The sequence below is a fragment of the Heptranchias perlo genome, chromosome 3 (assembly GCF_035084215.1).
Source record: "Heptranchias perlo isolate sHepPer1 chromosome 3, sHepPer1.hap1, whole genome shotgun sequence".
In the NCBI taxonomy this organism is placed as follows: domain Eukaryota; kingdom Metazoa; phylum Chordata; class Chondrichthyes; order Hexanchiformes; family Hexanchidae; genus Heptranchias; species Heptranchias perlo.
This window is the reverse complement of record NC_090327.1, coordinates 126,651,277-126,677,295: the sequence shown is the minus strand read 5'-3', so window position 1 is coordinate 126,677,295 and position 26,019 is coordinate 126,651,277. Positions and strand designations below refer to the sequence as shown.

The following is a 26,019-nucleotide window of genomic DNA, read 5'->3' as shown; positions in this document are numbered from 1 at the left end:
GAGTGGGTGCGTCTTGCATCGTGAGACGCATTGAGCATCGGTGTGGTTGGGTTGAGCGTGGCGTGGAACGGATGGGAGGAAGCGTGGGCCACGTGCCCATCCCATTGCATGGGGATTGGGGTGTGTGGTAGTGTTCGGGTGGGGTCAGGGACGGTGGGTACTTGCGTGCACGGCGAGGATGGTGAATGAGTGGCTGTGAGGATTGCTGATGGAGCGCAGTGGTGGCTGTGCAGGAGGGGGTTGTGATCTGCTTGGCGTGATGGTGGGGACGGGATGTGGGAGGGTGCGTTGGTGTACTCACCTTGCCAGACCTAGTCAGGTCATTGAAGCGCTTGCGGCACTGCTCCCAAGTCCTTGGGGTGTTGCCCCTGCTGCTCACCTCCGCCGCCACCTCTGCCCATGCCTTCCTGGTTGCGGCGGCAGGGAACTTGCGCCCATCCTCTGGGAAGAGTGTTTCCCTCCTCCTCCTCACGCCCTCCAGCATCAGCTGCAGTGCCAGATCTGAAAAACGGGGCGCAGCCTTTCCCCTTTGTTGAGCCATTCTCCCAGACCTCTTGCTTGCAGCAGGAGGGGCTTTGGGAGACTGCCCCTTTAACTGGAGCTCCTACATCGCGTCGACGGTACTGCGCATGCGCAGCCGGCCGGCACGCAGCTGGGGAGCGCAGAACCCGGAAGCAGGGCTTAATGGGTCCAATTATCCCGCGATCGCGTGGGGGACGCACACAATTACCCGTCCGCGTTTTCCACGCTCCCGGAGGACCACCCGCTGGGAACCCGCAGGCCTGCTAAATTCGAGCCCTTGCAGTCTAGGCTCATATATGAAAAATGGCCACTTGGGCGATGTGCCAGAGGCCAACCAGTGTCTGTGGAACCATACCCCATCTAGCAATCAACAGCTCCAGCAGAGCAAGAGTGGAGGGGAGAAAATTAGTAGAAAAAGAAAATTTAAAATAAAAATGTAGTCTAATGGCAACAAGGAATTTGAAGGTCTTGTTCCATCGTTAACATAGCGATCCCCTAAATAAACACACACTTCATTGTTCATTATTGCCTCAATTTGAATGAAACTAGTTTAAACTTTGTAGATGTGTTTGAAATCAACGTAACATGTTACAAGAGTAAATGCCATCACAGCTAGACTCATTTAATCGTATTGGTATTGGCACTGTTAATAAGTAATTTTGGAAAATGTAAAGTTGGTCTTTTTTAACAATTGTTTCTGATTAAACAAAGTGAATATATTACTGTGTGGATAAGGAATTTGTATGATATTTCTAATTAGTTGTTCCTTTAGCTCTTTTCTGGCCTACACTCAAACCTTAATCATCACTCTATCCTTTAAAATCATATGCTTCTTTTCCTTTGGTTTATTTTAGAGACAACATTCCTTCCCCTATGCATTCTGGGACAGATGACATCATTGTGCAATAACTGATTTTGTTTTGCAGCTGTACTTTACAACTACAGCATTTCCGCTCATAAATGGTGCTTGAAGACAATATGACTATGCTGTGTTTTGATTACTTAAAAGGTTGCTGTGAAAGCAACATCCAATATCAAATGGTAGGGATGAGTAAATGCCCTATGAAGGGACTAAAGCCAAATTCAAGTCAAACCCTGATGAAATCCAAACATTGATAAGTGCCACTTCCCTCCTCTTGCTCATGTGCCAAAGGAATAAAGAACCTGGCTTGATTGTACTGACCAAGCTCTGTTTGGAGAAACCTAAACTTCAGGATTCCTCTACATATATTGAATAGAACGTACAATTATTCAGTACTTTGAAAATGAATCCCACACATTGATTTAATTATTGTCTTCTTTCAGTAACACATGGAGCATGTCTTGGCCTGAATAAAGTGAGTGAATTGAAATATGAAATTATAAATCATCTTTAATATTTTTTTATTAGAAGGCAGCACTGAGTTCCAACTCGCTGTCCCACTCGAATTTGTGCCTTCGGTTCCACACGCACACTGAGCTGATCTTGGCGATGCTGTTTGAAGGTTATAAGCAGAGACTATACTTTCTTCCACAGAGGGACAAAATATTGGAGGACAAATCAGCCTCGATCAGACTGAAATAATTAGTCAACTAAATACATGTTTGCTTTTGGGACAAAACATGAAAGGAAAAGTTTCATCAACTGGACTTCATTTAATGGGGTTCTTCAATTAAGCGTAAGTTGGCAAGAAATTTTAAAGAACGTGAAATATTTTTAAACCCAATTCTTCCTGATTAAATAAATTGGTCATATAATTGTATAGGTAGGGAATATGTTATTTCTGAATGGTTGCTATTAATTCCCTTCCTAAATACAAAAAATTATTTTATTATGCTGGTCCTTAAAACTCAATGCTCCTTTTCGCTTGGTGTATTGTTGAGGTGATAAAGTCACTTACACAATGTTTAGGCTATCAAAGAGTGCTTCAAAATTGCCAAAACAGTTATGCAGTCAATGAGTGAAATTTGTAATATAATAATATTTCTCATAAGTTTTGCTAGTGGCTAATCATTTTTTAATTCTATTTGTGCCTACGTTCATTTACACTGAACAAAATGGCCCATCTGGTTTCTTGAAATTATCAGTGTAAAGAGGTAAGTCTTTGTGCAAAAATGTTTGGCAAACCTCATTTGTTTGGGGAAGGAGAAGAGCTAGAGAGCTGTGTGTGATGATACATTTCAATGGGATTTAAACCATTGCATCACACTTATAAATACATGAAAATGTGTTGGCAAATAATCTTTAGTGAAGATGGTGCTCTTTAAATGACAGCTGCCCTCCATATAAATGGGGGTAGTTCAAAAAATGGTAAATCTTTGTAATCTTTGCATGTGCCTGTGTATCAGTAGAAGTACTTGTACTAAGATTTGTGAAGGATAGGAGATAGGATCATACCATTTGGACCATTTTCCATTTCTTTTGCATCAGATTACCTGCTCAAGGATGGGTGGATATTTAACCACTGAAGTTTGAACCAATTGACATAAAAAGGAAAAAGAGAGATTAAATGTAATGACAGGAATTACTTCACAATTTTCAAGTTTTGCTTTCAGATGAAGTTTGTCTTTTCATTTTTGGTATCTGTGGATAATTTGAATTACTGTGTTAAAAAAAATTGGAGACTGAATGGACAAATAATTCATCTGTGACAAAAAACAATTTAGATGAATAATTAAAATGATGTGCTGGATTGTTAATTAATACCTGCATTTTTATGTGAACTTAATATTGTGAAATTCTTCTACAAGGTCAGTAATCAAAAACCTAGTTTACACAAGACAGAACATCAGCTATTGAATGTGGATGTTCTTTTGGTATCTAATGTTTATCCATGTTTTTCTTTTAACAGTATAATCTTTAAGATTTTAATAGTTCTTTTAAGGAATGTTTTAACCTTTTAAGGACAGTTTGCTGAGTTTATGAATATAAACAAGATTATACGACATTAACATGTTAGGTCAGTCATTATCTCCCACAGAATTCTTGGATGGCAGCACAGTAAAATGTCAAAGATGATGTCAACTTTTAAGCATGTGAAATTTCAAGTATTTGTCTTAGAAGTAATTAATTTGTTCTAGGCATGCTCAGTATTACACAAAATTTACAGCACTGAACAAGCCATTCGGCCCAACTGGTCTATGCCAGTGCTGATGCTCCACATGAACCTCCTCCCACCCTACTTCATCTCACCCTATCATCACATCCTTCTATTCCTTTCTCCGTCATGTACTTATCTAGCATCCCCTTAAATGCATCTGTGATATTTGCCTCAACTATCCCTTGTAGTAGCAAGTTCCACATTCTAACCACTCTCTGGGTAAAGAAGTTCCTCCTGAAATACTTATTTTTAAAATCAATACAATAAAGCAATTCGATAGTGATGTTGGTTATAAGAGCCGTTGTGTTTTCGGTTTGATTTTTTAGTATATTGAGGAGTTTTACTTGGGTGTCGTCAGTGTACATGTGGAACCTGACATTGTGTTTTTGGATGATGTCGTTGAGGGGCAGCATGTAGATGAGAAGCAGGAGGGGGCCAATGATAGATCCTTGAGGGACTCCAGAGGTAACAGTGTGGGGCAGGAAGAGAAGATATTGCAGGAGATTTTCTGGCTATGACTGGGTAGGTAAGAGTGAAACCAAACGAGGGCAGTCCCACTCAGCTGGACAACCATGTATTTAAAAATCTAATTATTTATTCATCTTACATATGAGAAATATTTGTAAGTCAACATTAGCGTTGGTCATTGTAATTTGAGACTATGACCCCTAGTTCGAGACTCTTCAGCCAAGGGAAACAGCCTCTCCGCATCTACCCCGTCAGGTCCTCTAAGAATTTTATACGTCATTGTATTTTCACATAAGTAGAATAATTAACATGCGAAAATAAAAGTACAATGATCTACACTAATGTTGACTTATAAATATTTCTTATATATAAGATGAATAAATAATTAAATACACACTAATACATAAATATAAGATAGTCTCTGATAAATACAATAAGGAATTCAGGAGAAACCACCATCTCCCCATTACCTCTTTTCTGCTTCTGTGTTGTTAGACTGCTTGTTCGAGATCCAGTCCTGGACGAGCCAAAATTTCCTCCAAATAAACATTGGGAAGACTGAAGCCATTGTCTCCGGTCCCCGCCACAAACTCTGTTCCCTGGCCATTGATTCCATCCCCCTCCCTGGCCACTGTCTCAGGCTGAACCAGACTGTTCACAACCTCAGAGTTCTACGTGACCCTGAGCTGAGCTTCCGACCTCATATCCTTGCCATCACAAAGACTGCCTACTTCCACCTCCTAATATCACTTGTCTCTGCCTCTGCCTACTTGCTGCTGAAACCCTTATACATGGAGTTTAGAAGAATGAAAGGTGATCTCATTGAAACGTATAAAATTCTTAGAGGACCTGACGAGGTAGATGCTGAGAGGCTGTTTCCCTTGGCTGAAGAGTCTCGAACTAGGGGTCATAGTCTCAAGGTGTCAGCCATTTAGGACTGAGATAAGGAAATATTTCTTCACTCAGAGGGTTGTGAATCTTTGGAATTCTCTACCCCAGAGGGCTGTGGATGCTCAGTCGTTGAGTATATTCAAAACTGAGATCGATAGATTTTTGGACACTAAGGGAATCAAAGGATATGGGGATATGGCAGGAAAGTGGAGGTAGAAGATCAGGCATGATCTTATTAAATGGCGGAGCAGGCTCGAGGGACTGTATGCTCCTATTTCTTATGTTCTTAAGTTCTTACATGCTTTTGTTACCTCCAGACTCAACTATTCCAATGCTCTCCTAGCTGGCCTCCCATCTTCCACCCTCCATAAACTTAAGCTCATCCAAAAGTCTGCTGCCCGTATCCTAACTCACACCAAGTCCCGTTCACCCATCGTTCCTGTGCTCACTGACCTACATTGGCTCTGAGTCCAGCAATGCCTCGATTTTAAAATTCTCATCCTCATGTTCAAATCCCTCCATGGCCCCACCCGTCCCTCTGTAACCTCCTCCAGCCCTACAACCTTCTGACAACTCTACATTCCTCCAACTCTAGCCTCTCATGCATTCCCTACTTCCTTCGCCCCACCATTGGCGGCTGTACCTTCAGTCGGCTAGGTCTTAAGCTCTGAAATTCCCTCCCTAAACCTCTCCTCCTTTAAGACAATCCTTAAAATCAAGTTTTTTGTTACCCGTCCTAATGTCTCCTTCTCTGGCTCAGTGTCAATTTTTGTCTGATACCGCTCCTGTGAAGCGCCTTGGGATGTTATACTACATTAAAAGGCGCTATATAAATGCAAGTTGTTGTTATTATTTGTAAAAGATGAGTTTTAAGTAAAGACTGCAGCCAATATAACATGGATAATCCCATACTTGTATAAAGGCTATGCCATCATCATCTTCAATGCAGAAGAGAAAAAGAGAGGAAGAACAGTGAAATATTTCAAACTGTGCTTTTATTTTATATTACATGTAGAAAATATTTGCATAATTTCCATTAAAGAGGTTACACTAACAGCAAGAATGCAAAAAAAAAAAACTGATACAAATATACAGGAAAATCTAAGCTTTGGAGAACATGAAAGACAACATAGGAACTTTGTCTTTTAACTTAAGAGCGATTCCTGAAATGAAGTGAAAAAGTGGAGTGTGTTTTGCCCAAGATATTTTAACCAGTAACACAAAGGTGTTATACATTTTACCGTAGAATCCTAGACCAGCCTCTCCTCTGGTTTCTTTCTGGGAACAGCTCAATAGAAAGCAGAATAATTCTTTTCCCTATAAAATGCAGCACAAATACAAATTTTTTTAAAAAGGTATACGTATAAAAGAAAGAAAAATGGCAGCTGGCATTTAGGAGATAAGAAATGGCTGTAACTCAACAATGGCCTCTTGGCTAGGACCAGAATAGTGCAGCATAGTAAACTGCAAGTACTCACATAGAACGCAATGCAATTGTATTGCCAACAATAAGCCTCCTTTTAAAAAAGCTTTTTACAAGTTTACGCCAGCAGACAAAAGTAACATTGCAATTATTTTGCATTGTTGTATCATGTTTGCGGTGCATCCACTCAAGCATTAGTAGAAAAGGTCATCCTGCTACACAAGTTGTCTAAACAACCATTTCAGCATTCCTCCTAATTGTATTTCTACATGACAGGCTTAGGGGTAATATTAATCTTATAAAACAAAATTAGTAACCCTACATTAACAGCTTTAATAGAATGGAGAAAATGTATGAGGTTATCCTCAAGCATGACTGAGCTTTTTTTCCCTTTTTTTTACATAAAGTTACTTCTGTGAGTAGCACTTCTCAAGCTAGCCTAAATTAACTTTTATTTTGCCTGCCAAAAGCCGCTATTTGAATAGCAAACAGACAAACCTGATCCTAAACGGAGTCAAATACACCTGGCACTGATGGGTTGTTAAGCAGGGAAAAAAATAAATGGGTGCAGCAGGCTACAATGGATCAGAGGTATCAGGGAAAGAATAAGAGGCATTAAATGATCTGACAAATGGAGAAACAGTCTTGCCGTTGTAAGCAGATGAGTTGCATTGAATTTCAACTCCCCAAAGCTGGGAACTATAACCTTCCCCTGAAAAGTGAGGTTCTCTGGAGCTGCCCTATTTATAACTCTTAAGGTAGTTCATTTTGCCACAACATGTTCTAAACTCTTCACAGTAATCTACTAGTGTGGCTATGTGGTAAGAGATCAAATAAGGCAATTGCATGCGCACAGCAATTTAAAAAATGCCTTAATCTATTGTCCTTTGTTTGCACTTTTCTGATTAAATAATGCATGTGGCTGTACACCTCACATTTGTCTTCTGTAGCTCATTCTTAGATACTGTGAACATGAACCAGTAAATGACTTGATACATTAACCTAGAAATACAACTATGTAATTCCTGGGCAAAACCTAGAGAGGGCACTACTGGTTAAGGCACTCGAACGGGAAACAATTAACATAGTTATTGTATGAAATCAGACTCAATTTATAATGAAAACATAACCTAAAAGAGCAATTATTTAGTCCTAGTTAAGCGATATGATCTGATATTCTACTTTAGCTACCAAGCTATGATAAACTATTATTTAGAGCACAATATTTAAAGATTTAACATACCGTAAATGCAATAGTCCAGTAGCAGTTGCTTGCATTTAAAATAATGTTCAAACTTCTTTCTACAGCATAGTGAGCTGAGACGTCTAAGTTTGTATTGAGATTTTTAAAAAATTAAAGCTACCTGTTGAGGCAGGTTTCTTTGTACTGTCTTGTACTGTACTTTCTAAAGTGCTTGCACAACTGCAAAAGGTAAAGAAATGCATTTCTAGACTGCATATTCTATTTTTGTAAGTTAAGAGAGGGAGTATCTACTATTCTAGCTGGTCCAGAAACCTCATGGTATTAAGCAAATTGGTAACTGGATGTTAATGTGTGGTAACATAGACTGAGATTCTGATTGTGCATCGAGTGTTCTACTAATAGTCACTACTATTATCAGGCAGGAAACTAAAGTGGACAATCTCCACTAATGTTCTGAAACTTTGACAGTTTTCCTTTCAACATCTGTGCGCATAGAGTCCGAAATTATTTTTGTCATGATATATTTCCTAATTTGCATTGCAAATGTGACAATTATAAACCCATCCTTTTAAGTTTATAGCATATAACACACAAAGTACAACCAGTGAAAGATGGCAGGTTTCAACATATTTGTGAAATGTACATTGGAGAGCAGCAAGCAAACAATTCAGCACAAAAAAAAACACCTAAATCTCTAGTCACTCGTCTTACACATTTTAAAAAATAAATTCTTTAATCCAATGAAGCATACAGTGACACCGTACTATGATTTCCACAGCTGTATCTCTGGAGGTACTGATAGTATTTCTATAAGGCCATCTTCAGAGTCACTTGGAATTTCTGTGTGTTTGTGAGATTTAATTCATTTCAAATGATATGGAATGATGATATTACTGCCTGGTCTGGGTTATGGATCGAGCAGTTGAAACCAGGAAATCTCTTTGGAGTGATCAATACATTTAGTGGAGTCACTTAATGGATTAAAGAGATGCTTTGAATTGAAATGCAATGTACAGTACAGTTACACATATTGTTTGATACCCTCCTTTCACTGAAGAGCTAAGCACAAACTCTTTCGTGAAAACACATATTGTAATATGCCTACTAATTCACATTAATCTTCTGTTCTCTTACAATTTTTTGCTAACAAAATATTCCTACAAAGAGCACGCTTTAATATTCATTTCTATAATTGTGATTCTTTTAATAGAAGTACAATACAAAGAACCCTCTGTTATAACAAAAAGTAAACATAAGGCACTTTTATTTGCATACTTTAGAACATCTAAATTAATTATTTTTAAAAACAATGCACTGTATTTATTCTTTCACAACAATGTTGATTCTTTGGAATTCTTTAAATGTTTTCATGTGAATTTTGTTGGAATGATTTGGGAAGACAGTTTTTGCTGAAACTGAGAACTCATCCGAACAATTGTTCACTGGGAGCTGTTCCTGATCACCTGCCGACACTCTTGAGTTATTAGAAAACAATAAGTCAGTTTTGTCCTGTTACCCGAAGTGAATTATTTCTAGGAAGAGAAATAAAAGCTCAATTTTTACATCTGACAATTTTCCTTCGAGGCAGTGTCGCCTGTGATCTTCACATGGTCAACATTTTTACGACGACAGTGGGCCATCTTTTTTCTTTCCATGGTCTTGACGCTAATTTTAACTATGAATGTCCATGAACAGAGGCACTTGAGAGGTCATTTCGTATGATTTCATTTACTGAGGAGAAACAAAAGGAAAGTTATCACAAAAAGTCCATGCAAAGCTATGAGTTTTGTTTTAACACTTTACTCATTCACTATTAAAGACGCCATTTGATATCATTCTCAACAGTTCCTGATCCCAGGGCATTTCTGAAACAAAATCCTTTGCACTGAGTGGATTCAGATTGTAACATGTACATTTGTCACACTATGCAATAAATGAACTAGCAGATGTATGATGGTTATCTTGATTGATAACTGGTTTACCTGCTTTAAATTACAAAGTTTGCTGCTTCATGTTGAATTTATGAATAAAAAAAAATTGCATTATGCATGGTTTCAAGAAAGACTGCATGTGAAATTATTGACCAACAAATTTGTATATTGTTAAGATCTGAAAACACTGCTGGGATATTCCTCCATCTCCATCCAAAAAAAAACAACCAACCAGTCAACATACAAGCCTTACAATTCTAACATGTATTGTACACAAGGCAAACTATTCAATATTGTATTATATAATATCTGTAAACACAAACTAATACCAACACTGGAGGTGAAAAATCCAATACATTCATTAGGCACAATAACAACTTTTTCTCTCCAATTTATTTACATTAGGAACTTGTTACAAATTGGAGGAGACATGAGAAATGCTGATAATCATATTCAGGAACAGCAGCATCTGCTTAAAGACCAAGTAATAAAACAAATCAGGACTACTTAATCACTTGTTCATATTAGAAAGAATCTTGTACCAGTTGTGCTTGTTTATTTAAATGAACCTTGCTTATCAGGAGAGTAAATTTTATATCTTTCACACACTTTACAGAGTAATTACAGTCAGTAACAATGTAGTGCGGCATAACATTCCTTTTTACACTACTAAAAATGCTTTTTTAAAAAAAACATTCATTCTCGGGCTGTGGGCGTCACTGGCAAGGCCGGCATTTATTGCTCATTAGGGCGATGCTGGGCCTACTTCTTGAACCGCTGGTAGCTGTTTGATACAAGTGAATGGTTTGCTAGGCCACTTCGGAGGGTAGTTAAGAATCACCCACATTAGTGTGGGACTGGAGTCACATTTAGGCCAGGTCGGGTAAGGACAGCAGGTGTCCTTCTCCTAAAGGGCATTAGTGTCAGGTTTTTACGACAATACCATCAGTAATTTTAAACTGAATTCAAATTCTCAAACTTACATGGTGGGATTTGATCTCTCATTCTCTGGATTGTTAGTCCAGTAACATAACCATAACACCACCTTACCCTTAATCCTGCCTATAGTTTCTTAGTTTATATACTGTGGGTTCCTTTAATTGCATCTTAAAACAACTTCATACAGGGACACAGGGGGGAATTTTAACCCCCCGCCGCCAAACGACAGGCAGGAGAAGGTTAAATTGGCAAATTTGCGAAACCCGACCCCAGCCTACCACGAACACTCCTGCCTCCGTCTTAACTGCGGCGGGTTTGGGGGCGCCCAAATAACCCGCTCTGAAGAGGCGAATCTGTGATTATAATATGTAAATGAAGCTTCTTTCCTCAGATTTTGGCAGTCATTTAAATTTAATGTTGGCCCGCTGGGTTTCCCAGGGATCGGAAAACCCGGCAGCTAAAGGGAGGCGGGAGGAGCCGGATCCTGAAGGCAAGCGCTTTTTAGAGCATGGCTTGTGGGCCAGGAGGAGGAGTGCCTCCCCCCGACTCTTCAAGCAAATCTTCTGCCGCGATTAGCCTTGTTGACCCTCCCCAGCACCCCCTCCAAAACCCGTGATGTTTCCTGGTACCCCCTCCCTCCCGATTGCCAGTCCGACTCTCTCCCACTAACCCGCGATGTTTCCCGGTTGCCTGGGACCGTCCCCAATGATCCTCGGCTGCGGCCTTCTACCGCTGGCTTACCTGGCTGGCTGGCGGGCGGGAAACAGAGTAAAAAAAATGATAACGAGGCCTGCCATTAAATTCGGCAGGACCTCTGCTTTCCTGGCTTTCCCCCGCAAACAGCCCCCACTCTCTCCCCACAAATATCGGGGTCTTTATTACTAACAACATCTCAGAAGAATAGTAAAAACAAAATAGAATCATAGGAACATTACAGCACAGAAGGAGGCCATTTGGCCCGTCAAGCCTGTGCCGGCTCTCTGCAAGAACAGTTCAGCTAGTCCTACTCTCCCGCCCTTTCCCCGTAGCCCTGTAAATGTTTTTCCTTCAAGTATTTATCCAATTCCTTTTTGAAAGCCACGATTGAATCTGCCTCCACCATCACCCCCTCAGGCAGTGCATTCCAGATCACAACCACTCGCTGTGTAAAAAAGTTTCTCCTCATGTTGCCTTTGGTTCTTTTGCCAATTACCATAAATCTGTTTCCTCTGGTTCTCAACCCTTCTGCCAATGGGAACAGTTTCTCTCTATCTACTCTGTCTCGACCCGTCATGATTTTGAATACCTCTATCAAATCTCTTCTCAACCTTCTCTGCTCTAAGGAGAACAACCCCAGCTTCTCCAGTCTATCCACGTAACTGAAGACCCTCATCCCTGGAACCATTCTAGTAAATTTTTTCTGCACCATCTCTAAGGCCTTCACATCCTTCCTAAAGTGCGGTGCCCAGAATTGGACACAATACTCCAGTTGTGGCTGAACCAGTGTTTTATAAAGGTTCATCATAACTTCCATACTTTTGTACTCCATGCCTCTGTTTATAAAGCTCAGGATCCCATATACTTTTTTTAAACCACTTTCTCAACCTGCTCTGCCAGCTTCAACAATTTGTGCACATATACCCCCAGGTGTCTCTGTTCCTGCACCCCCTTTAGAATTGGACCCTTTTGTTTATATTGCCTCTCCTCGTTCTTCCTATCAAAAAGTTTAAAAACACAAAAAGTAGGCGCAATTTCATATTAATTCGTCCTTTTACATCGTTGCTAAAGATATTTGGTACTATTTTCTAACAGATGACATGTTTTGCCTTGCCTGTGGCATGTAATTTGATGTGGAACATTGTGTTGGGCTTCTATGACATCAATGTGATATCTAAGGGCTGATTCAACGATCCCAGCAAAAATGAAGCTACGTGGTTTTTTTTTATTAATGGTGAAAGACAAAGGTGCAGGATTCAAAGGAGGAAGCTTTGTCCAATTTAGAAATCGGTACTGCAGAGACATTTTGGCCTGAAGCTACAGGGTGAGGACCAATAATTGAGAGATACTTTTTCTATAATTAACGCTTGTGTAAAGTGAGTAAGTAGAGTTTGATTCTTGCAAGAGTTTGGTGCTAATGGGAGTTCAGGATAATATGATCTACATTTTTAAATTAGTTAGGCACAGAGGGATGACAGCACAGGGAACTCTTGTGATACATGTTGAGTGCAATAAGTAGGTCATCATAGACTCTCAGTATATCTGGGGGCAGCAGATTTGTATTAGTGTTGGAAAATTAAGTCTCCGCAGCAGAGGATCTCTGTGCTTGAGAAGCAATTGGCCTCACACCGCAGCATCAGACGGGATCATACTCTTCAGAATGGGGAAACCCAAAAAGCAGTTCAGCTGGATCATCTCTTGAGTAAATGTCATGTATTCCTGAGTATGCAGACACCAGTTCAGTTGTATCAACCTTGGGGGAATCAGATAGAGTCAAGGACGGAGAACATAAGAACGTAAGAAATAGGAACAGGAGTAGGCCATAAGGCCCCTCAAGCCTGCTCCACCATTCAATAAGATCATGACTGATCTTCTACCTCAACTCCACTTTCAACTATGGGTGGGGAGGGGGAGGAAATGGAGGGAACTATACAGGTGCAGGAATGACTTGAATGGAGGGCCATGCCAAAACATTCCTCTGATGCAGTGCCCACAGATTTATACTTTAAAGAATCTGCCTATGAAGGGAAGCTCATTAGAAGCACCTCAGTCCTTCAGAGCTCCCTGCATAATATGTCAGAGATTCCACAGAAGTGCTTCTCTGATGTCTGGGCAGTTATGCAAGAGAGATTAGAAACATGCAGGCCTCTATAGAACCAGTGACAACTCCACAATCATGCGCAAGGAGCCCCTGAGGATAAAAGCCCTAGGCGCAGCCACAGTTTCCCTCACTATCACTGTGACTGCAACTGTTGAGACCTAGGACTCCAATTTACAGGAGGCGCTCAGTTCTGGCTTGGAGAGGTTAAGGGATTAGCGAGAGATAGAGAGATAGCGAGAGAGAGAGAGAGGCAGAACCTTGGTGGCGGGTTTGCCACTCCTAGGTCGTGGCTAATAGCCTGATTCCCACACAGATCCCTGTTCATCCGCAAGGGTCACCCAGCAGCTGTGGCATGGGAAGAGGAGGGAAGGCTGAGGCAGCAACCTCTCTGGGTAATCCCACAAGCACCCAAACCAGTTGGACCCCTCAAAAGGACTGAAGAATGGCAGGTAGTGACTAGGAGCAGCAAATCAGTGCATGTGGTAAAGTGCTGGCAGTAACTGCAGGGTCATCTCATGATCCAGCACAAAAAGGGACAGCCCCACAGCTACGTCACAAAGTCCCCAACAGCAGGCTGCCACCACAATTACCTTTCCTACTGAGGTGACATGGAGAAGGAACGTAAAATTAGATAGGAGATGCCACACATTATACGTTCTCACCAAGGGCAAACATTAGGGGAGCAAACAGCAAAAACACATATAGAAAACAGTAGTGGGGAAATAAACAGCTTACACCTTCTTTGGGCTGTAGCGCAGAGATTCATTTTCAACAGGGTCATACTAATGTAACAGGCTGTGTGTTGATGGGCATGATGGCTGTTGAGGCACTATTGATTAGACAGAGCAGATTGTTCCTGGAGTTATTTGGATATTTTGGCCATAGGATTGTTCATGCACTGGCACAGTGTAGAGTTAAGTAAACGTCCTGTCAATCAATCATTGATGCACCAGTGTCCCTGACAGCACATCACCATCAACCATTTCTTCTTCTTCTTTTTCCTCTTCAAAGACTGCCCACCTAGCCCTCTTGCTGCATGGTTTCCCCTCTGTGAAGGATGAAACTATGAAATATGCCACAGATGAAGGTAATTTTGGACCTTAGTCAGGACTATAGAGCAGTACCTCCCTGATCTGTTGAAACATCAAAATCTCTGTTTGATAATGCCACTTGTACGTTCCACCAGGTGAGATTAGTGCATTCTGCCTCTGGTGATTTCTCAATGGGCTCATTAGCCAGGGCTGAAGTAGATATCCTTCCCATCACGACCCCCACCCCGCACCCCCATCCCCCAGCAGCCAACCAGCTACTTTGCCTGCTCCTCCAAATAATGGTGGCGTGGTTGATTGGTGAAAAATGAAAGCAGCGTTGCTTCTAACAAGGTCTCATACATTTACTTACATTCTTTTGTTCATGTAGTACAAAACTACCTACATAATAATGGAAAGTCTTACCTCTATTAACATATGCCGCATAATTGTTCCGAGATGCACATCTATGAGGCACTGCACTTTTGGAAAGCCTACCATCTGTAAAAGTGCTGCACACTTTCACGCTGTTTCCTTCTATTCCTGTAACTGTCTATCTTCTTGGCTGCCTCTCTCTAATTCTTTTTGACTCCACTCTCTATGCCTCCCTCTCATACACTTCCTCTCCAAATGTCTCTCTTTCTCTCTAGGTTTGTATCTCTGTTCCTTTCGATGTCTCTCACTTTCTTGTTCAGTCTCAAATTATTTTACTTGGTTTTGACTTCTGTCCCTATAATGACCAACTTTATTCATTTAACAATTTACAATTGTTAGCATATGAGGAGCCTGTTTGTGGCCGTTCTTTGCACTGAATTTAGACCCCTCATAGAGACTGATTTTACGCATGCTTTCTCCATAAGCTAATCCCATTTTCTTGCTTTAACTCTGTATTTTTAATGTAATTATCTAATATCTTTTCAAATGTTTTAATTGATTTTGCATCAATTACCGCTTGTGGAAAAGCATTCCACATTCTGATAATAAAAACGCACAACAATCCTTAGTGTACTAAATAATTCCTAATGGGACAACATATACATCCACTTTATTATAAAGCAAGGGTATTAACATTTAAAAATCTTCAAGAGGACTGGACACTGTTGGAAATTTTTTTTTTTACAATTGTGAACAGTTTAGATGCATTTTGATGCTAATATCATCTAAAGTTGAATAGAATGCAATAAAGCTGCAACTTATTCAAAACTAATTTTATCACAGCGAGTACTGTTGGAATTTACATTCATTAAATTATTATTTTGCTGGGGAGGTGGGTGCAGCTTTCATGTTAAGAGTCATACTGTCGCACCCCCCTTTTGGTAGCTAAAGTAGCTGAAATTAAGGCTAACTTAATAACTTTTTAAAACTTGATAATACTTGCTTTTATAAAGAATCTTTCATGTCAAAAAATTCAGTGTGAAACATTATGAAATGCTTCAATATCATAAAAAAAGATGAAATATGTCAGAGCGCTTTACACAATGCAAAACCTTTAGAAGTGCTGTGGCTATTGTTATGTAGACAAACCTATGTTAGTTAAGTAGCATTTATATTGATAATTTCTTCCTCTCTCTGCATTATTCTTTCTATACAGCTTTGTCTTTTTTTTAGTTTTTTTTAAGTTATTCTATATTTCACACAATTAAAAAAAAAGTTCGAATGAATGCTTTATGTTAGAAAGTGACGTCGATTTAATTCCACAACTGGTTAATGTGTTTCAGATTTTGTTTCTTTTTTATATGTGTACAAAATAATAATTTTGTCATTGAATTTAATACTTTTTGAAAGCCTTTGGTTTAAGTCTCACAGCTGGGAACCTCCTCTGTCCTTTCTCTGCACAAACTCCTCTATGGTGAGAGCACTGCTGCCGAGCCCTCTGTCGATCGAGGTTCTTTCTGGCTATGTGAAACCGACTTTAGTGGGGCTAGGAAGAGCATTTTTGTTTGATTTTCCAGCTCGTTGCCAGCCCCCCCTCCTCAGTCACCAGCGATTGCTTCTCTTCCCCCCACCCCTACTTAACGTTGACCTCTGGCTTAGCGCTGGTGCAGTGCTCGCAACACGCCAATATTACACAGATGACGCCCAGCCATCAAAGTGGCTTGGGTTTCTTGCTGAGGACATCAAGGCGGGCAACCACCTGCCCACGGTGATAATCGGCCCCATAAAAGCAACTGCACAAATTTTAGTACGTTTGAAGCATCCGAAGTTATTGGTCCAGAACTTGCTGAAAAAAATAACAGCATCTGAACGATGCATGCCGTTATGAATGTGCTAATCGGCCAGCAACTTGTGGCGACGAAGAGATAACTCGTGAATTGCGAATCACCACAAGTTGCTGGCCGATTTGCACCGCTCTGCCCTTAGCTTCGCGAAAACGGCATCTTGCACTTAACCTCCCCGTGAGTTTCATAAAGTTGCTGCATTTACACATTAATTGCCCATCAAACTCGCCACAGACAGTTAAGTCGAGTAATTAACAGTGTAAGTACCCTTTTAATGACGTGATAATTGTTAATGACTGCCAATCAATTTCTCTTGCCCAGAAAGTGAAAAATTTAAAGTGTGGCGTCTCATTCCTTCAGGTTGCAAATTGTTGTTGGCTATTAAAATTTTTTTAAAATCTTACTTTTCCTTTCTGCCTCTTTTTTCTCTCTCTTAATCCAATCTTTCTTTCCCTCTCTTTATTTCTCTTTCTGTACCTGATTTGACATTGAATTCACCCACTCTAGTGCACCCTCCTTCTCAGTCCTTCCTCTGTTTATTTCTCAATCCTTTAATCTCGTTGGTTAAGGAGATACACTGTTTGTCCCGTTGTTCACCAAGGTCCCAGATGATGTCCTGTTGCCCTCGCTGCACTGTTACGTGGGCAAAAATTTAAAACCTAAACATGCACGAACAAGTCAAACTAACGGAGCATGCCACAAGATGCCCCACTCCAGCAAAATCTGGCCCATTAACTCGTGAGTGTTGTTGGTAAAACGTCAGGTACAGTATCGCAAAGTAGTTAAACAACCTTTAATTGCTTCTTTCGTTAAATTCTGTATTTGTGATGGAAAGAACACTGCATCTATTTTCCGCTTCTTTTGTGACTCAGAAAATGCCGGTTATATTTTAGCAGTTGAAGGCTATTTGAAGCAGTGCTGCTTTATCAGTTAACATCAGCTCACAAAACTGCTCATCCACAGACTGTTTTCTTTAATTATTTTTTTTAAAAAAAACCCCAACTTTTCCTGCAGATTGTCACCACAACTCGTTTCCCACACTCAGATTGTGTCCGTTTATCGTTCTGTGTTCTTTGGCAGATGAAAAAGGAAATGACTAAACATGGTAGGATCAAGTTAGCACCAAATAAACATCCTCGTATCTCTTGGTCTGATTTAGTTGTGATAACCAAAATGTCAGTGAAGATGTCACTTGTTTGCACTTCCAGTTTGTACTTAAAATAGTTTTTTTTTAAAATCGTGCACTAGAATTACCACATTATGGAGTCAGCACAGGAAGATGTACTGGCATTTCTGATGTAGCCTGTGTCACTCAGTTTCCCCATCTCCCTCTGAAAGAGAGAGATAGCAATGCTTTGAAAGATCCTGATTGACTTCTAGCAACAGCTGCTGTTGACCTAAGATGTGCAAAACAATGGCTAATTTGCACTGTAGTTCCTTCACACAACCCATAAACCGTTCATAAAGAAAGTACTGGATTTCTATACATTGGCGTCATAGAAGCACAGAATTTTACAGTACCGGAGGAGGCCATTCGGCCCATCATGCTGTCCCAATTCCCTGGAAATGCTACCCATTTACCATCCCTCTGCCATTCTCCTATACCTTTTTAATTTTTTAGGTCAGGATTGGGGCTGTTTGCTGATGACTCCACGCTGTTCAACTCTATTTACAACTTCTCCTTTAACAAAGCAACCCGTGCCAGCCTACAGCAGGACCTAGATAACATCCAGACTTGGCTGACAAGTGGCATGTAACATTTGTGCCATATAAGTGCCAGGTAATGACCATATGCAACAAGAGAAAGCCCGGCCATCTCCCCATGACCTTCAATGTCAGTACCATTGTCGAATCCACCACCATCAACATCTTCGGAGCCACCAGAAGCTGAACTGGATCAGCCATGTCAACACCATGGTTACAAGAGCAGGATGGAGGCTGCATACTCTGTGACCAGTGGCCCACTTCATGACTCCTCAAAGCCTCTCCACATCTACAAGGCTCAAGTCAGGAGTGCGATGAAGTGCTCTCCACCTGTCTACATGGATGCAGCTGCAAGAAGCTCAACCCCTTCAGGACAGAGCAGATCGCTTGATTGGAACCCCTGTCACTGGACTCAATATGCACCCCCTCCATCACTGATGTACAGTGGCTATAGTACATATGATCCACAGGATGCACTGCAGTAACTCACTAAGGTTACTTTGACAGCACCTCCTTCCCCTGTGACCTCTACCACCAAGAAGGACAAGAACAGCAATGTTGTGGGAACGCCATTACCTCCAAGTTCATCCTGACTTGGACATTGATCGCTGCTGAGTTAGAATCCTAGAATTCCCTGCCTATAACAATTGAGAGAACACCATCATCACAAGAACTGCAGCAGTTCAAGAAGGCCCACCACCTCAGGGCAACTGGGGATGAGCAATATTTGCAGCCGTGCCAGTGTTGCCCACATCCTGTGAACAAATTAAAAAAAACAATAGTCCTAACACTGACCCCCGGGGGACACCAATGTTTACATCTATCCAGTCTGAAAAACATCCATTAACCACTATTCTCTGTTTTTTGTCTTTTAGCCAACTTGCTTTCTTTACTGCCACATTTAAGGTCCATTTAATACTATGCACCTTAAATTTATGAACAAGCCTCTTATGTAGCTGATTATCAAACTCCTAAAGTGTAGGGTAATGGGATATGGTTTGGCCCATGTTATCCCTGCGTGCTGAGTTCCTGACCTCAGCTGGACTATCTTGGGGAGGGGTAGAGTAGCAGTTGGGCATTTCCTCACCGGGAGGGAGGGGAAACAAAATAAGAGTGAGAATCAATTTGTGCTATGCTTTGAATCCTGAAATTAGTAAAGTTGGGAGCAGGTTATCAGTGATTGGAAATTTGGAAGAGGGCAAGAAAATTTTTCAAAAAAATGTTCATTGCATTCCAGATGTGCAAGCTACTGTGGTTCAGTGTTAACTTTTGAATTATGAAAATAAATGTAAGCGCAATGTATGCATAGAAATAGGGTGAAATATTACAATACACTAAGTATTGGTATTAAGTCATTTTAAATGCAAATGGGTCCAAAAAGAAATTGGCACAGGGCCTGCTCTCCAAATTCAGTTCGCCCTCTGCACCAGTTGTGCACCTGCTCACCCAGTGTAACAGGCCATGGAATATACCCTATAAGACTTTTTTTTTTCAAAGTGTAAGTGATTCACAGCACAAATCTGCAACAGTGGTTGTGGGTTGTGCACATGATAGCTCGAAGGAGGTAGCACTATCTCTTCTAAATGTTGGTCTCAGACTGTCAATATACTTGACCCAGATATTTTTAAAAAGTGAAATTTGGTTTTGAAATAGGTACTTGATTCTTGACCTTTAGTGCAGAACTGCTTTTGGCACAAAGGTTCAGAATGACTTGATCGACGTGCATTTCAATGTGCACAATCATTTTTCTTCCCTTCTAGGTCTTCCAAGGCTTTGAATGATTCAGCAGCCAAGAGGACTAGCAGATTGCTGCCTATGATGCTCTTTAGGCAAAGGAAAGAACTTGCATTTATATAGCACCCTTCACAGCCTCAGGACATCACAAAGGGCTTTACAGCTAAAGAAGTGGGTAGTCACTGTTCTAATGTAGTAAACGCGGCAGCCAATTTGCGCACAGCAAGGTCCCACAGGCAGCAACGAGATAATGACCAGATACTCTGTTTTAGTGATGTTGGTTGAGGGATAAATATCGGCCGGGACACCGGGGAGAACTCCCCTGCTTTTCCTCGAAATAGTGCCATGGGATCTTTTACGTCCACCTCAGAGGGCAGACAGGGACTCGGTTTAATGTCTCACCTGAAAAATGGCACATCTGACAGTGCAGCACTCCCTCAGTATTGCACCGTAGTAGAGTGTCAGCCTAAATTATGTGCTCAAGTCTCTGGAATAGAACTTGAGCCCACAAACTTCTGACTTAAGAGGTGAGAGTGCTACCAACTGAGCCATGGCTGACATAATGCTGAGGTGCAGCAGCCCAGAATGACTTGCCTCCTAATTTACCCTCTCTCCCTGTATGGAATTGCTTTGCATCCACTCACTGATCCCCACTGATGGCATGCACAAGACATGAAGCAGCCGTTTAAATGGAATTTTAAGTGGGAACTGGCTTCTGTCACTCCAAAGCGTCAATGCGCTGTATCACTTCTATAAATCTCTCAAACACAATAAATTTAGTAGAAAAACAGTTTTTACTTTTGATATTTATTTATAGGAAAGTAAACCTACAGTGCATATAACGCCCAACTAAATTAAAATAATTAGTCACGGGATGAATTAAGAGAAAAACAGTTACTAGCAATTGGAAAGTCAGAATTTGTAAAAGATCCAACACAAATGTGAAAAAGAAATAGAATTGTGATTCAAAGAATGTTTAATAAGGTTGTATATTTCTAGTGTGGTGTAAATGTCTGTGCTGTGAAACATATTTACAACAAAGAATTAACAAAAACAATACATCCAAGTCTGACTTGTTGCCTATTTGCAGTGTGTATTGAAAAGTTGCCACGGTTTTCTGATGCAGGCTGGCAGGGGGTGTGGGTGAGGACTTGGGAAATCCGTCTTCTAGCGTTAACTTTCTGCATCTTTGTATGGTCAGCAGAATTTCACAGAATAAGGTTACACATTAAATCCCTTCATGTGTAATTTACAATGATGGAAATCTAAAATGAAAATGTTGGCCAGAACAGGGGGAATGATGTCCTCTTTCACTTAGGTAGCCAGCTGATCTCACAGGACATGTACATGAAACTCAGAAAGAAAAGCTTATCGTAATCACCAGGTTTTCATTACATCTGTTCCCCTGAAACGGTAAATGACAGTTGCCTGTTACGCAATTAGTAATGGGAATTTCCATGGTACATTCCCAAAATGTTTCTGTACATTTAAGCTACTTTAACTTATTTTAAGAATGAAAAAGTATGGAAGAAGAAAAGACCATCTGACCCATCAATCACACTCCCTCCATAGACCATGCATAATACCACCCTATCTTCTTCTCTATTCCTTTTTTTTAAAATATCCCCTGATACATTTAAGACCATAAGAGATAGGAGCAGGAGTAGACCATTTGGCCTTTCGAGCCTGCTCCGCCATTTAATGAGATCATGGCTGATCTGATTTTTACCTCAACTCCACTTTCCTGCCTTTTCCCCATATCCTTTGACTCCCTTACTGATCAAAAATTTGACTAACTCAGCCTTGAATGTACTCAATGACTCAGCCTCCACAGCTTTTTGGGGTAAAGAAATCCAAAGATTCACGACCCTCTGGGAGAAGAAATTCCTCCTCATTTCCATTTTAAACGGGTGACCCCTTATTCTGAGACTACGCCCCATAGTTTTAGATTCCCCCATGAGGGGTAACATCCTCTCAGCATCTACCCTATTGAGTCCCCTCAGAATCTTGTATTGAATCAATAAGATCTCCTCTCATTCTTCTAAACTCCAATGAGTATAGACCCAACATAATTTCTTCTTGACTTGTTACGATTCATTCAATTAACTTTAGAGTACCTAGATCCACCCTTCCATCGTTGAACCCTGGTTGGCTGCTTTCCAAAGATGACATTTCCTTGGACACAATATCACAGGGATTTTGAATGCTCTGTGGGCCATTTGATTATTTCTGTCAAAACTTATTTTGCTAAATGACCAACAAATGAGTAAATAAATCTTGTGTGAATGAATCATTAAATACTTAAAAGATGTAATGGAATTAAGCTAGTATCCAATGTACCCAATTAAAGTGGCATTAGTAATTGCTTCTTTTTATTAAGTAACCCACCTTCAGTGTTTACCTTCAGTGATAAATCACTACAAAAGTGACAGGGTATTCATTTGAGTGTATTTCATCATATTTAACTTATTCATTTTTTGTTTAAAAACTCAGTTGGAAATGTGGTTGTGATTGGGCTGCAAACTAGTGCTGCAACTATTGATGTCAAAACTGCTCCCTGACTTGGCTGAGAGACACACATTTCAATGTGCTGAGATAGATGGAGTCTCAGTACTTCTGTTTTGTTGGCACATCCTACTCATCCACTGAGTGGGAACTAGTGTTTGTCGAGAAACTTGAAACAGAACTGCTAATACTGGAGTTCGAAAAAATAGGAACTGAGCAAAGTCAGTTGGATTTGGAATTCTTTTTTTACACAACACTTATTATTAGAAAAAGCGGCTTGATTTATTTGCTGATTTTCCTAAATCCAATGTCATTTATAATACTATTCTGACCAAATGCACTTGGCCGTGTCCCATTTCAGACTTTGGGCTGAAACCTGAGCCAATTTAGAGCTCAGGTGCTCAGTAAACAGGGTCATGAGATTTATTCCTGAATCTTGTCTTCTTAATAACAAGTCTCTCCTTGCCTATTGCTACTTTCCCATGGCTGGCTTATTTTGCAAAAAAACTCAGAATTGTTGTATATGCATGAACAGCAGGTGTGTGTGTGTGTGTGTGTGTGTGTGTGTGTGTGTAGGGGGCTGAGGCGGGGTGGGGGGGCGGGGGGAGAGCTGAGCTGAATACGAGTCAGCTTGGGAGAGCAGAAAAAAAGCCAACTTAGAATCCAGATGCACTGGCTGGATTTGGGTCATTTAGCATTCCAAAAGAATGCTTGCCTGGAACTGATCTACTACTGCAACTTTAGTGGAAGATTGAAGGGAACCCCTGGCGAAACAGCATAAAGGGCTGGGCTATTATGGTAGTAGATCGGGAGAACCCCAAGTAATTTCTGGGTCGCTAAATTTAGCAAAATGACATATGAATCCAACTTCCTTTTAGAGTAACAAATGCAGTATTTAAGTTTCATTCCTCCACAGCTTTTATCATAAAAATCAACACTCATTATGCGTGGAATTAAGTAGGTGCCAATTTCACTTAAATTGTTGCCGCATGTATAACTTATTAACCAATGCAAATTGTTGACAAATTTAGCACACATCATCTAGTTTAAATCAGCAAAATCTGTCTACATCTCTTTTTGTTATAAAATGACACTGAACAGAAAACCCCTTAATTTGGAAATTTCATATGTGTAATGCCTGAATACCTACAATCTAATTAAGCCCCAACCAGGTCACACTTATACAATTGAACTCTGAAGCCAAAATTGGCATTGCTGGTTGAAACCAACTTTTACTAATGTCCCTATCACATTATTTACGGGTTGCTCTTCGTGGTTATTAAGGACTTAAAAAAACATATAACATAACAGAGAGAAGCATCTTTGTCTGAATTCAAACAGAGGGCTACAGACTGCACAATTAAAGTTGAATGTGCTCTAATACATACATGGCAAATGTCAGTGTTAAATGGTGACATTTAGCATCCAGGTGAAAACATTTACAATGCCGCTCCTAAGTCCTGTTACTATTGTAAGTGATTCTGAATGTTGCACAAAATCTCCCAAACAGTAATTCCTGCCTATAGTATGTGGTCACTGGAATCACCTCCGTTAGCAGCAAGGTTCCAACAGGAGTAGCAATGAGGGAGAAACGAATGACAATGAAGGGAGAGGAAGAGGGAAATAGATAGAAGTGTAGGGGAGAGGGAAGAGGTAAAATGGATGACAATGAAGGGGAGAGGGAAGAGGTGAAATGCATGTATCAAATGGAAGAGGAAGGGGGAAATGGATGGCAACAAAAGGTAGAGGGGAAGGGGAAATGAAGGGTCGAGAAGGGTGCAGAAAAAGGGTACCATAATTAACTGAGGGGAAGAAGAGTGTCAGCATGAACTGAAGGAGGGGAGGGGGAGCAATGCCAGTTTGCACTTAGGGAGTTGAGGTGGGAAAGAATGTCAGCTTGAACTAGGGAAGAGCAAGAAGAGTGCTAGCATGAATGCGGGATTTGGAGGGAAAAGAGTGCTAACATGAATGGGGTGGGGTGGGGGTGGGTGTAGAACAGGAGTACCAGTTTCAAGTGGGTTGAAGAGGGGAGAAGAGTGCCATTATGAACTGGGAGGGTTGGAAAAGGAGAGAATGTCTATGTGAAAGGCTGGAGAGTTAGGTGGGGTACAGTGAATTGGGAATGGTGGAGGTTGAGAGCCTCTGTGAATTAGAGTAGGGGGATTGGGTGTGGAAGAGTAATTGTTAAAGTAACTTTTGGGGAAGTGATGGTCTGGTTGATCTGTTCAAAATGCAAATGCCATTCTGTTCTTTTTTTAAGATTAAAAATGTTTTAGCTAGCAGGAAAGTGCAGAATGCATTACTTTTAATGTAAAGCTGTAAAATGTTCCAGGCGAGCGTGCCCCCATACCCCTTTAGAAATGCACCATCAATTGTGTGCAATCTACATTTATATTTTCCCTTTCAAGTTATTGCATATTTATGTTCATTTTTCTCTCCAATACAAGGGAAGGAATGTTGGGTATACCTACTGGTTAAGTTACAAAACCTCTGTATCTACTTATTTTCACGTTATACACATATATTGAGGGCTGTTCTCGAGTTGCCAGCATTTTGAGCGCTGTGTTCGGTCTGTTGAAGCTGTTTGTCAGCTTTTACTAGTTTCCCAAGTTGGCATGTATTTTATTATCAATTCCCTAGGTACAGGTTCCCTAGTGCCAGTCTGGTGATATCCAATCCTGTTGCCTGGAGTTTACTTGGTGGCACCTAGTTCTTGGGGATCGTCATTTTGTTCAAAAAATAATCCTTTTCTATTTATTGGGTCACTAAATGTTATAATAAAGGTGTTAATCCAGGAAAGCATTCACTGTCTACAGCTTTCACATAAATAGGGCCATTGAGTTGGTAAGACTAGCTGTCAATGTATTAATAACATTATTACTTTGCATGGTTGCGAATTTTTCCCTCCACTTTTCTTTTATTCTCTCCTCCTCTTTTATAGGCAGTGACTCATGCTGGGTATAATTCCATGGACACCAGTGCCTATGATGTCTCATCCAAGTGGCCTTCAGGTGGAAGCCTAAACAGTGGGTGCCTGCAGAGTATTCAAAGGGTGGGGTGGATTGGGGAGGAAGAAATTATAGGCCTATATCTGATGTGCACTAATTATTAAAATGCCAGGCACATTTAAAAAATGGCAGTTAACAGTGTAATAAGTAACTGTACCTATAAAATTAGGGAGCACAGCATTTTGGAAAGAGGAAAAGGCCATGTACAAAAGAAGCCCACCCCATTTTATTTGATCTCAATCTCATCTTTCCACCTTCTCAATCCCTTTTATCTCCAGAAACACATATAGTTTTCTCTTGAAGCCACTATAGAATTACTTCAATGTGCTTCCCTGGTAATTTATTCAATATGTCTATTAACCTGTGTGATGTAGCTAATAGCAAACATTTGAGTTAAAAAGATTTTCAAAACTACAAAGTGCAGCCTTTAACTATCAAGAAAAAGCACATTTCACTTACTTAGCAAATCTGGGAGCTTACATCCTTCACTGTAATGTGGAAAGGAGTGATTTGCACTGACACCCACACATTTAATGATACAGCGTGGTCATAATTATTTCCATTTT

General features: G+C 40.5%; 1 protein-coding gene across 3 annotated transcripts in view; it reads right to left on the bottom strand.

Annotated features, from left to right (window-relative positions):
• Nucleotides 1–5,937: 5,937 nt before the first annotated feature.
• Nucleotides 5,938–26,019, bottom strand: part of nfatc1 (nuclear factor of activated T cells 1) — a 226,922-nt gene continuing 206,840 nt past the window's right edge. For all 3 annotated transcript variants that reach the window (XM_067981949.1, XM_067981948.1, XM_067981950.1), the window contains exon 10: nucleotides 5,938–9,319. In XM_067981949.1, the coding sequence (XP_067838050.1) occupies nucleotides 9,317–9,319 (3 nt within the window). In that variant the 3' untranslated portion in view covers nucleotides 5,938–9,316. The remainder of the gene's footprint in view (nucleotides 9,320–26,019) is intronic.